Below are 13,609 nucleotides of genomic sequence, written 5' to 3' on the forward strand. Positions count from 1 at the left end.
GTTCCAAGGTAAACGCCCTCAGCTGGCAGGCAGATGTTATTGCAACCAAGAACACGACCTTCCAGGAAAGGAGAAGGAGAGAGCAGGAGGCCAGAGTCTCGAAGGGGGACCCCATGAGCTGCGACAGAACAAGATTCAGGTCCCACAGAAGGACGGGGTCCCTAACGTATGGATAGAGGCGCTCAAGGCCCTTGAGGAACCTGGCAGCCATGTCCTGGGCGAAAACTGACCTACTCTCAAGAGGTGGATGGAAGGCTGAGAGAGCAGCCAAGTGGACCTTGATAGATAAAAGGGACAGACCTTGGAGCTTGAGATGCAGAAGGTAGTCCAGGATTAACTGCAGCAAGGCCCATTTGGGCCAAATACCTTTATCCGAGGTCCAACAAGTGAACCGTTTCCATTTGGCCAGGTAGGTCACTCTGGTGGAGGGGTTTCAGCTGCCCAACAGGACCTGTTGGACACCGGCTGAGCACTCCTGCTCCTCCACATTTACCCATGCAGCAGCCAAGCCATCAGGTGTGGCGCCACCAGGTTCAGATGCAGAAGACTGCCATGGTTTTCGGACAGCAGGTCCGGCCTGACAGATAGCTGTAACGGAGCAGCCACCGAGAGGTCCAGAAACATGCTGAACCAGTGCTGGCACAGCCAAGTAGGCCATGTCTTGCTTGATCTTCATGAGGACGCTGTGAATTAATGACACGGGGGGAAGTCATACAACAGAGCCCCCGATCACGGGAGTAGAAGAGCATCTGACAGGGAGCCTCTGTTGATCCTCCAAATCGAACAGAAAATTGGGCATTTCCTGTTCTGCTTGGACACAAATAGGTCCACCTGGGGCGTCCCCCATCTCTGGAAGATGATGCTGACCACTTGCGGATGGAGGGATCAGTTGTGGAGAGACAAGACTGTCCTGCTGAGGCCATCTTCCAAAGTGTTCCTGGCCCTGGCTATGAGATGGATGTCATGTTGTACATGGAAGTCTCAGAGCCTGAGGGCTTCTTGGCAAAGGGCAGACTATCTGGCTCCACCTTGCTTGTTGATATAGAACATAGCCGCTGTATTCTCCGTCAGGACCTGGACCACCCTGCTTTCTATGTGAGGGAGGAAGGCTCGGCAGGCCAGACGAACCACCCTGAGCTCCCTGACGTTGATGCGTAGGGAGCAATCATGACTCGACCAATGGCCTTGCGTGCTGAAATCGCCCACGTGGGCTCCCCACCCCAGGTCCGAAGCATTGGAGACTAGGGTCACTGATGGGGACAGAGCCGTGAAGGGAACGCCCTTTAACACCCATGCAGGATTCTGCCACCAGGTGAGTGACGACAGCACTTGGTCTGGGACCCTGATCACCTGGTCCATGCCGTGTCTGTTGGGGACGTAGACCGAGGCCAGCCATGCCTGCAGGGGCCTCAGAGTGAGCTGCACATGTTGGACCACATAAGTGCAGGCCACCATATGGCCCAACAATCACAAGCACATGTGAGCGGTGGTGAGAGGGTGGCTTTGCATGCAGGAGATGAGGTCCGCCATGGCTTGGAACTGAGCCTCAGGGAAGAAGGCTCTGGCCTGAGTAGAGTCGAAGACTGCTCTAATGAACGCTATGCATTGCACTGGACTGTTCCCTCCACCTGGCTGCGTGGCTGCTTCTAGGTTCGGACACTGGGCAGCTATATGCCCTATCTCACCACATGCATAACATCTGTACCCTGCTCGGGGAAGCCCCCTATTTTTTGGGCTGTTGGGCCTTACCCCCCGAGTCTTTCTCCCCCAGTCCCCAACTCTCCCTGCAATCTCTGGCCGCTCTTCAGCCTCCTTCCTCCCCTCCATAGTTCTGCCCAGGTCTATGGCAACTCGGGCCCTCGGCACAGAGGCTTGCCTCCTATTTCAGCGCATTCCTTCCCTGGTGGTCTGAGAAAGTTCTTGGGCCGCTAGGTGTCTCTCTACGAGAGCACATCATAGGAGGAGGAATCATTTTCACTGACCCACCCTTATATGTCAGGTGGTAGCCCTATCATGTACCTGTCCAAAACTATGACTTCCACAATTTTCTCCTGGCCATGGGTCTCGGGGCACAGCCACTTTCAGGTTAGGTGGATCAGGTCAAACAGCTGGGACCTCAGTGCTTTGCTGTCCCGGTATTCTCACTCGTGGAATCGCTGGGCCCTTATAGCTGTCATCATGCCAGACCTCGCCAGGATCTCCTCCTTCAGCTAGGGGTAATCTGTAGCTGATTCTGTTGTCATGTCAAAATACGCCTTTTGGGCCTCCCCACACAGAAAAGGAGCCAGAATACTGGCCCAGTGGTCTTGGGGCTAAGCCTCCTGCAGGGCTGTTCTCTCGAACATGAGGAGATACGCCTCTATATCATCGTCCATCATCATCTTCTGCAAGTAGCTGCTGACCCGCAGGGGCTGGGTCCCATGGGAGCCGTGCGTCAGGGTGGTCAGGGCCTTTAGCTGGTTCACAACCTTATGCAGGATGGCTCGATCCTGGGCCGCCTGGCTCATCAGTAATTGATTAGTCTCCTGCTGTATTTGCACTGACTCCTGCTGGGTAGCCATCTGAATCCTGGTAGCCTCTTGTTGGGCCGCGGTGGCCTGCACCAATGCCTTCAATACATCCTCCATTTTTTCCTTCTAGTTGGGGTTGATTTACTCTGCCATGAGATGGTTCGCCAAAAAATCTCACTCAGAGGATCCCACCCCTGGCACCACGTGTGGCACAGCACCTTCTCGGTCTCACCAGCCTCAGCTGTTTTTAGCCTTGGTGAGATGGCCTTGGGGTAAAAAGTCCCACTTGGCTGCCCAGGGGCAGTCTGCTCCTTCTCTCAGCCAGTCTTTTAGGTTGTTTTTTCTCCCTTATGGGAGGGAATGCAGCCTCCCTTCCTGGTGAGGCTTGCTGTTTTGCTGCTCTTCACCTACTGGCAGCTTGACCCCCCCCCGTCCCCCCCCCAAAAAACAGGGGAGGGTTAAAAAAGGTCTCATGAAGACCTTAGTTGGAATCAGCTGATCCTAATTGCCCTCAGGTAACTAACTCTCTCTCAGCTGAGCCTAATTGATCTCTGGTAACCCCTTCTCAGCTGAACCTGATTGACCTGTAGTCACCCCTCTTCAGTTGATAAGGAGGAGGGACTTTTACCCTTCTGGGACTTTTCTACCCCACCCTTGCAGCAGTCTGTCCTGAGTTTATCACAATACATTTTGATTGAGGGGTTGCATTTTCCTGCAAGCTCTAAAGTTTTTTCTATACTAGAAAAATTACACTTTTAACTAAAATGATTTAAAAAATGATCAAGTTAAACTGGTGTAACCCTCTAATGAGGCACACAAACTAAATCAATTTAAAAATAAATACGGTGCAACTTTTCTAGACTAGATGAGGCTTAACACCTCATGGCTGCTGCAGCGTCTTGTGTTTTTTTAAACTCTGAAGATCTTGCTACCCCACAAATAAAATGTGTGTTTACCTTTTCCTTACTCACTTGGTATTTTTTCACTTTTAAAATTAACAGAACATCAAATTGCCTTTTTGTAGAATTATACCGCAGTGATAAATGAGAATGCTGGAACTTACACTGCATCTTTTGAAAATGGATGAACTGTAGCCATCACAAGACTTCAGCTTTAATGTGCTTAGTCATGAAAGAGTGACTTCTACTGAAAAGCATCAGTTCTCTACATTTTCCACAAGTACACCTTAGTTTTTAAAAATCCTATCCCAAGGAGGTTTAAAACAGGAGACTGCATTTACACAATGCATTATATTAAGGAACCTTTTTCTTTTGTAGTACAGTATTGTGAAAATTCTGCTATAATTAGGAGGTGGAATTTTCAGACGCTTCTCAAACATTTAAAATTATGACAAACTAGAAAATTTGACATACATGTCTTGCTAAATGTACCTCTAAAATAGTTTATCCTCAATGAAAAATAAAAACCTTATAGTTAAGATGACTCTTTAAATTTAGGTTAAAGCCTAATGTCAATATAAATGTTTTCCTTTACAATTTTAAAAAATTCAGACTAAGGGCTTGTCTAGACAGTTACTGTGCAGCAAGACGGATTGTACATCTATAGATCTCCAGCATTCTGCGCACTAATTTTCCACTGGACCCTGATGCTGTGCACTAAAAGCTCCCTAGCGTATTTGCATACTGCTCTTATTCTCCATTCTCCTGATACAAGACAGAATTTTAAATGTTGACAGTATGCACTTAACCAACTGCCACTTGAGGTGGCAAAGTCCAACACTTAGACACCACTGAGAGCTTCAAAACTGCCTAAAAGTCCTGATGCTGCTGAGCTTCTTGGAGCTCTAGCACACACCTACGTCCTGGCAGGATTCTCAAATTAGGTGTTTCTACTGGATCAGGCCCTCCACAAAATATAATCAGTGAGGAGCAGGCTGGGAATTTTTGGACCAGGCTATTGGGTATTCTGGGGTGAGTATCTCTCAGTCTCTCCTGTTGGAGGTATTCCACTTCATATAAATAAACATTTCTTAGAGCAAAGACATAAACCTAATTCTCCCATATCCCAGGTGAGTGCTCTCACCACTGGGCTACCGGGTTTTTGTTGTTGTTGTTTTATAGGAAACAAAGCAAAGTCCCAGGCTCATCTGATCAGTTGACTAGAGGCTTTAGTAAGTCAGATTAAAGCTTCAATCAGCCCCCCCCACGCTTTTTTTTTTTTTACAGTGACCCTTCTTGTTTTTATAGTAATTTTTCATGTAATACTTTCAAGACTAGTTCAGTTTAACTTTTTAATTGTGGATACTTGTATATAACTAGTTTCTAATATTAGAGTCTAATTAAATTTGATCTTTTCATCTATTTCCTGCTACTTTATGGAAAGTCTTATGTAAAATAGCAGTAATAAGCTTGTAAATGGGGAAAAGTCTAACATGACAGGTTTTGAAAAATGCTACTCAATACTATATTAGAAATACACCATCCAGGGAGACCACTGTGAGCCCTGGAAAATTTAAACACAAAAGGATATTTATCTGGTAGAAGTGAAAACCTAGTTTTATCTTCTATGTATTGGAAAAATCCACCAACATGCATTGTGTAGAAGATTAACTGGTTAGGGACTAGTGGTCATCATACACTATATGAATATTTCAGAGTAACAGCCGTGTTAGTCTGTATTCGAAAAAAGAAAAGGAGTACTTGTGGCACCTTAGAGACTAACCAATTTATTTGAGCATGAGCTTTCGTGAGCTACAGCTCACTTCGAAAGCTCATGCTCAAATAAATTGGTTAGTCTCTAAGGTGCCACAAGTACTCCTTTTCTTTATATGAATATTGATTGTCCCATTGACAAATTACTAAAAAGCAGTCCAAGACCAGCCACAGTACTTCTAAAGACTTTGATTGTTTTTTTTCCAGTGGCAGTTTCATATAGTATATGTGCACTGATATAACCAATCCAATACAAATGCCATTGCAACAAGGTTTATTTTAGTTATCTGGATTTAACTTTTTCTTTCAGCTTTATCACAATCACTTTGTTCTTTTAACAGCAGGTTGTCAAAAACACCTAAGGAAAAATACCATACATTGAAACTGCTCTGTTCATCTGGTTCTCAGGGTTTATGAAGCTTAGTTAACATTTGTTAAGTGCATTGAAATTCTCCAGCAGAAAGTATTTTTATATCTAATTCTTAATACTATATCCAAAGATTATACCAGCCCACACCTGACTCAAGTTACTAAAGAATCAACAATATTAAGGACAGAATACATATTAATAATTAATTCACTGGAGCAGAGACTTGAACTTGCATCTCCCACCTCCAGGTGAGTACCTAAACAACCAGGCTAAAATCATTCTCAAGTATGTATAGTACATGTTCCCCATTCTTATGATATTTGGTTCTCTTTAATTGGTGTAAAGTCCACCGATGTACCCCTGGTGCAGACATCTTATTAATTACTATTACTGTAGGTATTAACTTAGAGCTTGACATTTTAAAAATGCCATAGAAGCATTAAACACCATCAAGGATTTTTCATTCATGTTAGACTCGTCCTTCAGCCAAACTCTTGAAAGGAGTGATTGTTTATTCTGAAAGGTAATCTGAATTTTAACTAGTTCAACCATCTCAAAATTTGTATAATTAACTTCACAGATAATAAGGATTATCATTAATTACCTGGACAAAAACTCGGTAACACTGTTTGCTGCACTGATTTACAGATCAAATGCCTTTGAGATCAAAGCTATGATTCAAAGATTGGAAGCTTTATCAACTAAGAAAAGCTCAAGTTACAATTAGAGAATAATTTTAACTGCTAAATTGTCACTAAGAAGTTTTCAAAGTATCATCTTTTACTAAAATGACAGTGTATATCTCCAGCAAAATAAAAATACATTAATCTTATATTGCATTTATACAGAGGGAGAGAAACAAAGAAAATATAGCCAGGTAACTGTGAAGTAATACACAAATCAACAGATTGTGATGACATCATGAAAGTAATGTATGAGTGGTTTGTGATGTCAGATCCTGAGATATGTGACAGCCTTCCTAGTTTGCTTGTGCTGTGTTTGAAGGAAGATTTTCACAAGTATGAATATTTTGACTAAAACAATAAGTAAAACTGTTCATTTCATCTGACTTCTCCTGCATTCTATTTTTTGTAAGTTTATAAGTTTTGTAAGTCTAAGAAACAGAATATCAGAAGGAACAGGTTTTTTAGATGTTACATAAACTTACAGTTTTATTTCAAGTGAAGACCAGTAATAAGAGGCAGGGCCTGCAAATCAGATATTTACTAGTCAAAAGAATAAATCTACTAGCTAAAAGCAGCAATGAGGGTCTTTGAGTGGGGTTTGATGAGGGTACCCAAGTGAGCAGCACTCCCAAATGCTTGGAAATGGGGTACTCGGTACTTCTCAGAGTGCTGACCCTGGAATCTGCTACAGGACCCAAATGCTCCTATGGCCTTGGCTTACAGATGTGATAAATTTGAAAGGTGGGGGAGTAGCACTGTATGTAAGGGAGCAGTACGACTGCTCAGAGCTCCGGTACGAGACTGCAGAAAAACCTGAGTGTCTCTGCATTAAGTTTAGAAGTGTGAGCAACAGGAGTGATGTAGTGGTGGGAGTCTGCTGTAGACCACCGGACCAGGGGGATGAGGTGGATGAGGCTTTCTTCCGGCAGCTCGCGGAAGCTACTAGATCGCATGCCCTGGTTCTCATGGGTGACTTTAATTTTCCTGATATCTGCTGGGAGAGCAATACAGCGGTGCATAGACAATCCAGGAAGTTTTTGGAAAGCGTAGGGGACAATTTCCTGGTGCAAGTGCTAGAGGAGCCAACTAGCGGGGGGAGCTTTTCTTGACCTGCTGCTCACAAACCGGGAAGAATTAGTAGGGGAAGCAAAAGTGGATGGGAATCTAGGAGGCAGTTTAGAAAAGCTGGACGTGCACAAGTCCATGGGGCCGAACGAGTTGCATCCGAGAGTGCTAAAGGAACTGGCAGCTGTGATTGCAGAGCCATTGGCCATTATCTTTGAAAACTCGTGGCGAACGGGGGAAGTCCCGGATGACTGGAAAAAGGCTAATGTAGTGCCAAACTTTAAAAAAGGGAAGAAGGAGGATCCTGGGAACTACAGGCCAGTGAGCCTCACTTCAGTCCCCGGAAAAATCATGGAGCAGGTCCTCAAAGAATCAATCCTGAAGCACTTACATGAGAGGAAAGTGATCAGGAACAGTCAGCATGGATTCACCAAGGGAAGGTCATGCCTGACTAATCTAATCGCCTTCTATGATGAGATTACTGGTTCTGTGGATGAAGGGAAAGCAGTGGATGTATTGTTTCTTGACTTTAGCAAAGCTTTTGACACGGTCTCCCACAGTATTCTTGTCAGCAAGTTAAAGAAGTATGGGCTGGATGAATGCACTATAAGGTGGGTAGAAAGTTGGCTAGTTTATCGGGCTCAACGGGTAGTGATCAATGGCTCCATATCTAGTTGGCAGCCGGTGTCAAGTGGAGTGCCCCAGGGGTCGGTCCTGGGGCCGGTTTTGTTCAATATCTTCATAAATGATCTGGAGGATGGTGTGGATTGCACTCTCAGCAAATTTGCGGATGATACTAAACTGGGAGGAGTGGTAGATATGCTGGAGGGCAGGGATAGGATACAGAGGGACCTAGACAAATTGGAGGATTGGGCCAAAAGAAATCTGATGAGGTTCAATAAGGATAAGTGCAGGGTCCTGCACTTAGGACGGAAGAACCCAATGCACAGCTACAGACTAGGGACCGAATGGCTAGGCAGCAGTTCTGCGGAAAAGGACCTAGGGGTGACAGTGGACGAGAAGCTGGATATGAGTCAACAGTGTGCCCTTGTTGCCAAGAAGGCCAATGGCATTTTGGGATGTATAAGTAGGGGCATAGCGAGCAGATCGAGGGATGTGATCGTCCCCCTCTATTCGACATTGGTGAGGCCTCATCTGGAGTACTGTGTCCAGTTTTGGGCCCCACACTACAAGAAGGATGTGGATAAATTGGAGAGAGTCCAGCGAATGGCAACAAAAATGATTAGGGGTCTGGAACACATGAGTTATGAGGAGAGGCTGAGGGAACTGGGATTGTTTAGTCTGCGGAAGAGAAGAATGAGGGGGGATTTGATAGCTGCTTTCAACTACCTGAGAGGTAGTTCCAGAGAGGATGGTTCTAGACTATTCTCAGTGGTGGAAGAGGACAGGACAAGGGGAATGGTCTCAAGTTGCAGTGGGGGAGGTTTAGGTTGGATATTAGGAAAAACTTTTTCACTAGGAGGGTGGTGAAACAGTGGAATGCGTTGCCTAGGGAGGTGGTGGAATCTCCTTCCTTAGAAGTTTTTAAGGTCAGGCTTGACAAAGCCCTGGCTGGGATGATTTAATTGGGGATGGGTCCTGCTTTTGAGCAGGGGGTTGGACTAGATGACCTCCTGAGGTCCCTTCCAACCCTGATATTCTATGAAGCCTCCTTTCCCACATACCAAAGGTTGGGGGGGACTGAGCGAAAGCCTTGTTCTCTTTCCTCCTCTTTCCCTGCCCCAACTGCTAAGAGCGAGGGGGAGCTTCATTCTTTCTTTCAGCCTCTCCTCTACAGCCCTCTGGCTGCTGGAAGGAAGGAGCATCACTCTTTCCCTATTTTCCCTCAGATGCTGCAAAGCAGAAACTTTTCTCTTTTCTTCCTAATGAGAAAGGAGTTTAAACATTCCTCTCCACTCCCATTCCTAGAAGTTGAAAAAAAGGACAAAGCTTTGCATTCTCTTCATTTGCTCCCTCCCTGACACAAAGTCACCTGCATACCACTGCAGTTGCTCACAGCTTTTATTTTGAGCTTCAGGATTAATAAAATTATCATAATCTCACACACCATCACTGGTATTATGTAATAAGCACCATAAACATGCTTGGCACTAAAGAAACAGAGGAAAATGCTGTCTTCTTGCAGCATCAATCAATATAGCAAGGAAGTTCAAATAAATGATATCAGGCCTGACTTCCAGTAACTTTGTAGGTCTGCACTGTGTGTCAGATCCAGCAGTACATACACACAGTACTCTTGCATTTGTGCATAGTTATGCATATCTATAAACATTTGAAAAGAAGGCCCATAAACCAGTGTTTGAAGGGTCAATTGTGAAGCAAGAAAAGATTTTTGTTTTTTTCTAAGTGACCTATATTTGATGAATTGTCACTGATATACTTTGCAGAAGTTTTAAGGAGGCTATGAATGAAGAAAGGGAGATCATGACACCTTTATCCTGTTGCTCAGCATCATCGTTTGCCTTCTTCTGTCTGTGCCTCTGATTCTGTATCTCCTTTGCTGCCTCACCCAACCTCTTCTATTCCTGCTCCCTGGTCTCTCTTTCCTATGTAATACTCTCCTCACTGTGTCCCACTTCACTGATACTATATAAGGCTCTTCTACTCCAATTTCAGGAATTTCCAATTCATAACACATGCCTATTCTCATAGTGTAACACCGACAGACCCCAGTCATCAGGAGGCAGGATCGAATCTGGGACTTCTGAAGCTTAGTGTATGAGCCTCTATAGCAAGAGCTAAAGTCACATGGCTCTTTTAGATAAGGTTGTAGCTGACTCATTAAACTCTAGATCAGGGGTTCTCAAACTGGGGGTCGGGACTCCTTAGGGGGGTTGCAAGGTAATTACATGGGGGGGGAGAGAGGATTGCAAACTTTCAGCCTCCACTACAAACCCCGATTTGCCTCCAGCATTTATAATGGTGTTAAATATATTAAAAATTGTTTTTAATTTATAGGGGGGGGTGTCACACTCAGAGGCTTGCTATGTGAAAGAAGTCACCAGCATACAAGTTTGAGAATCACTGCTCTAGATGGTCTAGGTGCCACTAGAGGGGGGACACAGCACCACACCAAGTAAGCATTGGTTACATACCTCACCTAGCTGTGGAAGCGTGTCCTGAGCTCAAGAGACTTCCCAGTTTGCAACCCCACTTGTAACACTGACAGAGTCTGGTCGTCAACAGTTGGGATCAAACCTGGAACCTCCAGAGTTAAATGCATGAGCCTCTACTGCATGATCTAAAAGCCACATGGCTCTTAGCTAAGACTGTAGCAGACTCATTAATCTCTAGATGGTCTAGGTGCTACTGGATGGGGATAGAGTGCCACACCAAGCAGGCAGGGATTACAAAAGCACAACATTTACATTTATCAGCACTCATCTGAGATGACTTATATTACTCCCTCATGGCTTTGTCACATGAGTAGCAAAAATTTGAGAAGTACCTCAAATTCATACCGATAAAACCTATTTATCCAGCAGTATTCTCCATATGCGCGCACACACACACACACACTTTATTTTCATTTTTATATATAAATGCGATATTCATCACTTGCAATCAGTATTACTAAAATATATAAGCAGCATTTAGTCAATGACAGTAAGTGACACAAAAGGAAAATGAACTAAATGATCTGAACTGATCCTATTTTCACAATTACTTATCAAGATCTTTTGCCATACCAAAGAAAAAATAACCTGAAATTAACTGACAATACATTAATAATGCAGCATCTCTATAGCCAAAATAGCACACATTTAAAACGCTTCCTTTATCAGAGAATTTCATTTAAATTTTTCCAAATTAAATTTAATACTTCTCATCTCCTGATAGTAACGAAAATATTACCTGATGATATTTCTTCAGAATGTTGTGCATTTCTGCTACATCTTCACTTGTTATAGTTTTGATAACATATCTTTTGTCATATGAGGTGTGAAAACGGGCACCACTTCGTGCTTGAGAATCATTAGCAAGTGGAGCACTTCTTGTCAAGGAATTCTGCCACATTAATTACAAAAAGGAAAACATGTCAGACAAAAATACACAGTGTAGTTGAAATGCGTGCAGTACATTAAAATTTGTTTTCTAGTCTCTTACAAAACATTTGCACCTTGCTCAATTCTACCAAAATAACTAACTGTCTGCTGCTAGCTTGGCTGAGTGGTCAATTTACTTCACAAAATATTTTGCAAAGATAAAAATATCAGCATCCACCAATGTTTAAATGATCTTTCTGAAGTTAATTTACATTGATCTCGTACTCTATTTTAAGAACAATTTTTGGAAGAAAATTAAATAGGGAATAAAACAGTTGAAATACAATAGTACACCACAATAATTGCACATACAAGATGAATCAGATAGAGCAGTGTCATATTAATATTAATTAATGCCTGAGTCAGTGTAATCTAGCACACAAAGCATGAGATAGAGTCAGAATTCCTTGGTTCTAATCCCACCTCTACCACTGATTTGATGCATGGCCTTGGGCAAGTTATGTGCAGTCTGTTTCCTCTTCTGTAAAATGAGGGTACCTACCTACCTCAAAGGGGAACTCAGAGAATTAGTTAATTTTGTATAATGCTTTGACGATACAAAGTGCGACAGGATTAGCAGGTGTTAGACTGATGCTTGTGTGACCTCAAGCTACTTCTCTTGCATTTTAGGGAAAACCAATGAGTACTCAGATCAGCATTACTTTTACCATTAAGACTGGCAAAATGAAAATTACATAGTAAAGTTCAACAAATATAGCGTACCATTGGCTGAAAATAACTTTAATTAGATATAAATGTTTATACCAGTTGGTATACACCAAGCATAGTACCTAACAATTTTTAACAGTTATGTAAATAATGATAATAGTGATAATGAAATTGAAACATGTAGTAAGAACATACAATACCACTCTTACACCCTATTTAAATCTCCACAAAATTAGACTTTACTCCAAAAAGACTAATCAAGTTAGGTATGAATTCTTGGAATATATTCAGAGACTATAACACTTCTGGTTTTATAGAGCCTTCAGTCCAGTCCCCACTTTGCTTACCATTGGCTACAATGGAAAGTAATCCAACCTCTACCTCACCGCACATAATGCCATTCTACTCAAACAAATGCTGCTACAAACAAAACCCCCATTCCCTTTAAATATATGATGAATTCTTACAATATATTGTTTTTCTGGGGGAAAAAATCCATTTACATAGAAAATTATATTAAAACTTCGTATACAATATAAATTTATGCTTTGCAACTTTCAACTGCAAATCCTTAAATGGTGATAGTCCCAGCAAATATCTTGCCCTAGTACTCTTAAAACAAGCAGAATAATTACAGTAGCAACACAGTACAATGTACTTTAATCTTTCAATATAGCACATTGTTGAAAGAGTCAGAGATAGATGCAGGATCACACTGCAAGCATAAGAACATTTTCAGAAAGTTATTATAAACACGTTCATTCCATGCGAACAAGGGGCCAAAACCACAAAGGTTTATTTTAACAGAATCATCTTCTATTTGGCACGGAGGTCCATTTAGTGGGGCAATTATCTCTGCTTCTTTCTTCATTAAATACACAATATACTGTGTGCCAGAAATAATATATCAATTGCTCAGCACAGCAAAATACAACTACTGGTAGAAATATAAGAGCTGTTTATGCCAGACCTATTGTTGAGGCTGTACACAGCAATGACAATGCAAATGAAAGACATTTCTTGTTCTAATTTACTGCAGAAACCACCAAAAAGGAACAAACTTTCCAGTCTTACTGAAACACTGAGGAATATGTACTGTACATTTTAGTGAAACTGTGATTTATATATCAGTGTGTTTAAGCACTGCAAGGATCCAAATCTGTTCTTAGGAGAAACACATACAAGTCCCTTGGACTTTGGAGCCATGCATATTCTGCATGGCTCCAGAGGTAGTATTTGGCTCCCAAGTTAGAAGTGCTCAGTGAAGACAGCATATGTTAGCCAGGTTATGTAACTTGTAATGAGGCATCGGAATTATGATGGTGCTGATTCAGGACAGCACTTGAGCACATGCTTAACTTTAAGAAGGGTGCATAAATCCCATTGACTTCAATGGGCCTTAAACGCACACTTAAATTCTGTCCTGAACTGAGGTGGCTTTCCTGAATCAGGGCCTAAATACTAAGTGAAAAGGTTTTCCACAAGGTTTCTTTATTCAGCCCAGTAAGGACCAGCAAGAACAGTGAGATACCAAATATACATGTAATGCTCAACTGGAATGAAAAGTACT

General features: G+C 42.7%; 1 protein-coding gene across 2 annotated transcripts in view; it reads right to left on the reverse strand.

Annotated features, from left to right (window-relative positions):
* Positions 1 to 13,609, reverse strand: part of PIP4K2A (phosphatidylinositol-5-phosphate 4-kinase type 2 alpha) — a 201,297-nt gene that overhangs the window by 59,150 nt on the left and 128,538 nt on the right. For both annotated transcript variants that reach the window (XM_073334225.2, XM_073334226.1), the window contains one exon: positions 11,180 to 11,332. In XM_073334225.2, coding sequence (XP_073190326.1) covers positions 11,180 to 11,332 — 153 coding nt within the window. The remainder of the gene's footprint in view (positions 1 to 11,179; positions 11,333 to 13,609) is intronic.

Source organism: Lepidochelys kempii, chromosome 2 (assembly GCF_965140285.1).
Source record: "Lepidochelys kempii isolate rLepKem1 chromosome 2, rLepKem1.hap1, whole genome shotgun sequence".
NCBI lineage: Eukaryota > Metazoa > Chordata > Testudines > Cheloniidae > Lepidochelys > Lepidochelys kempii.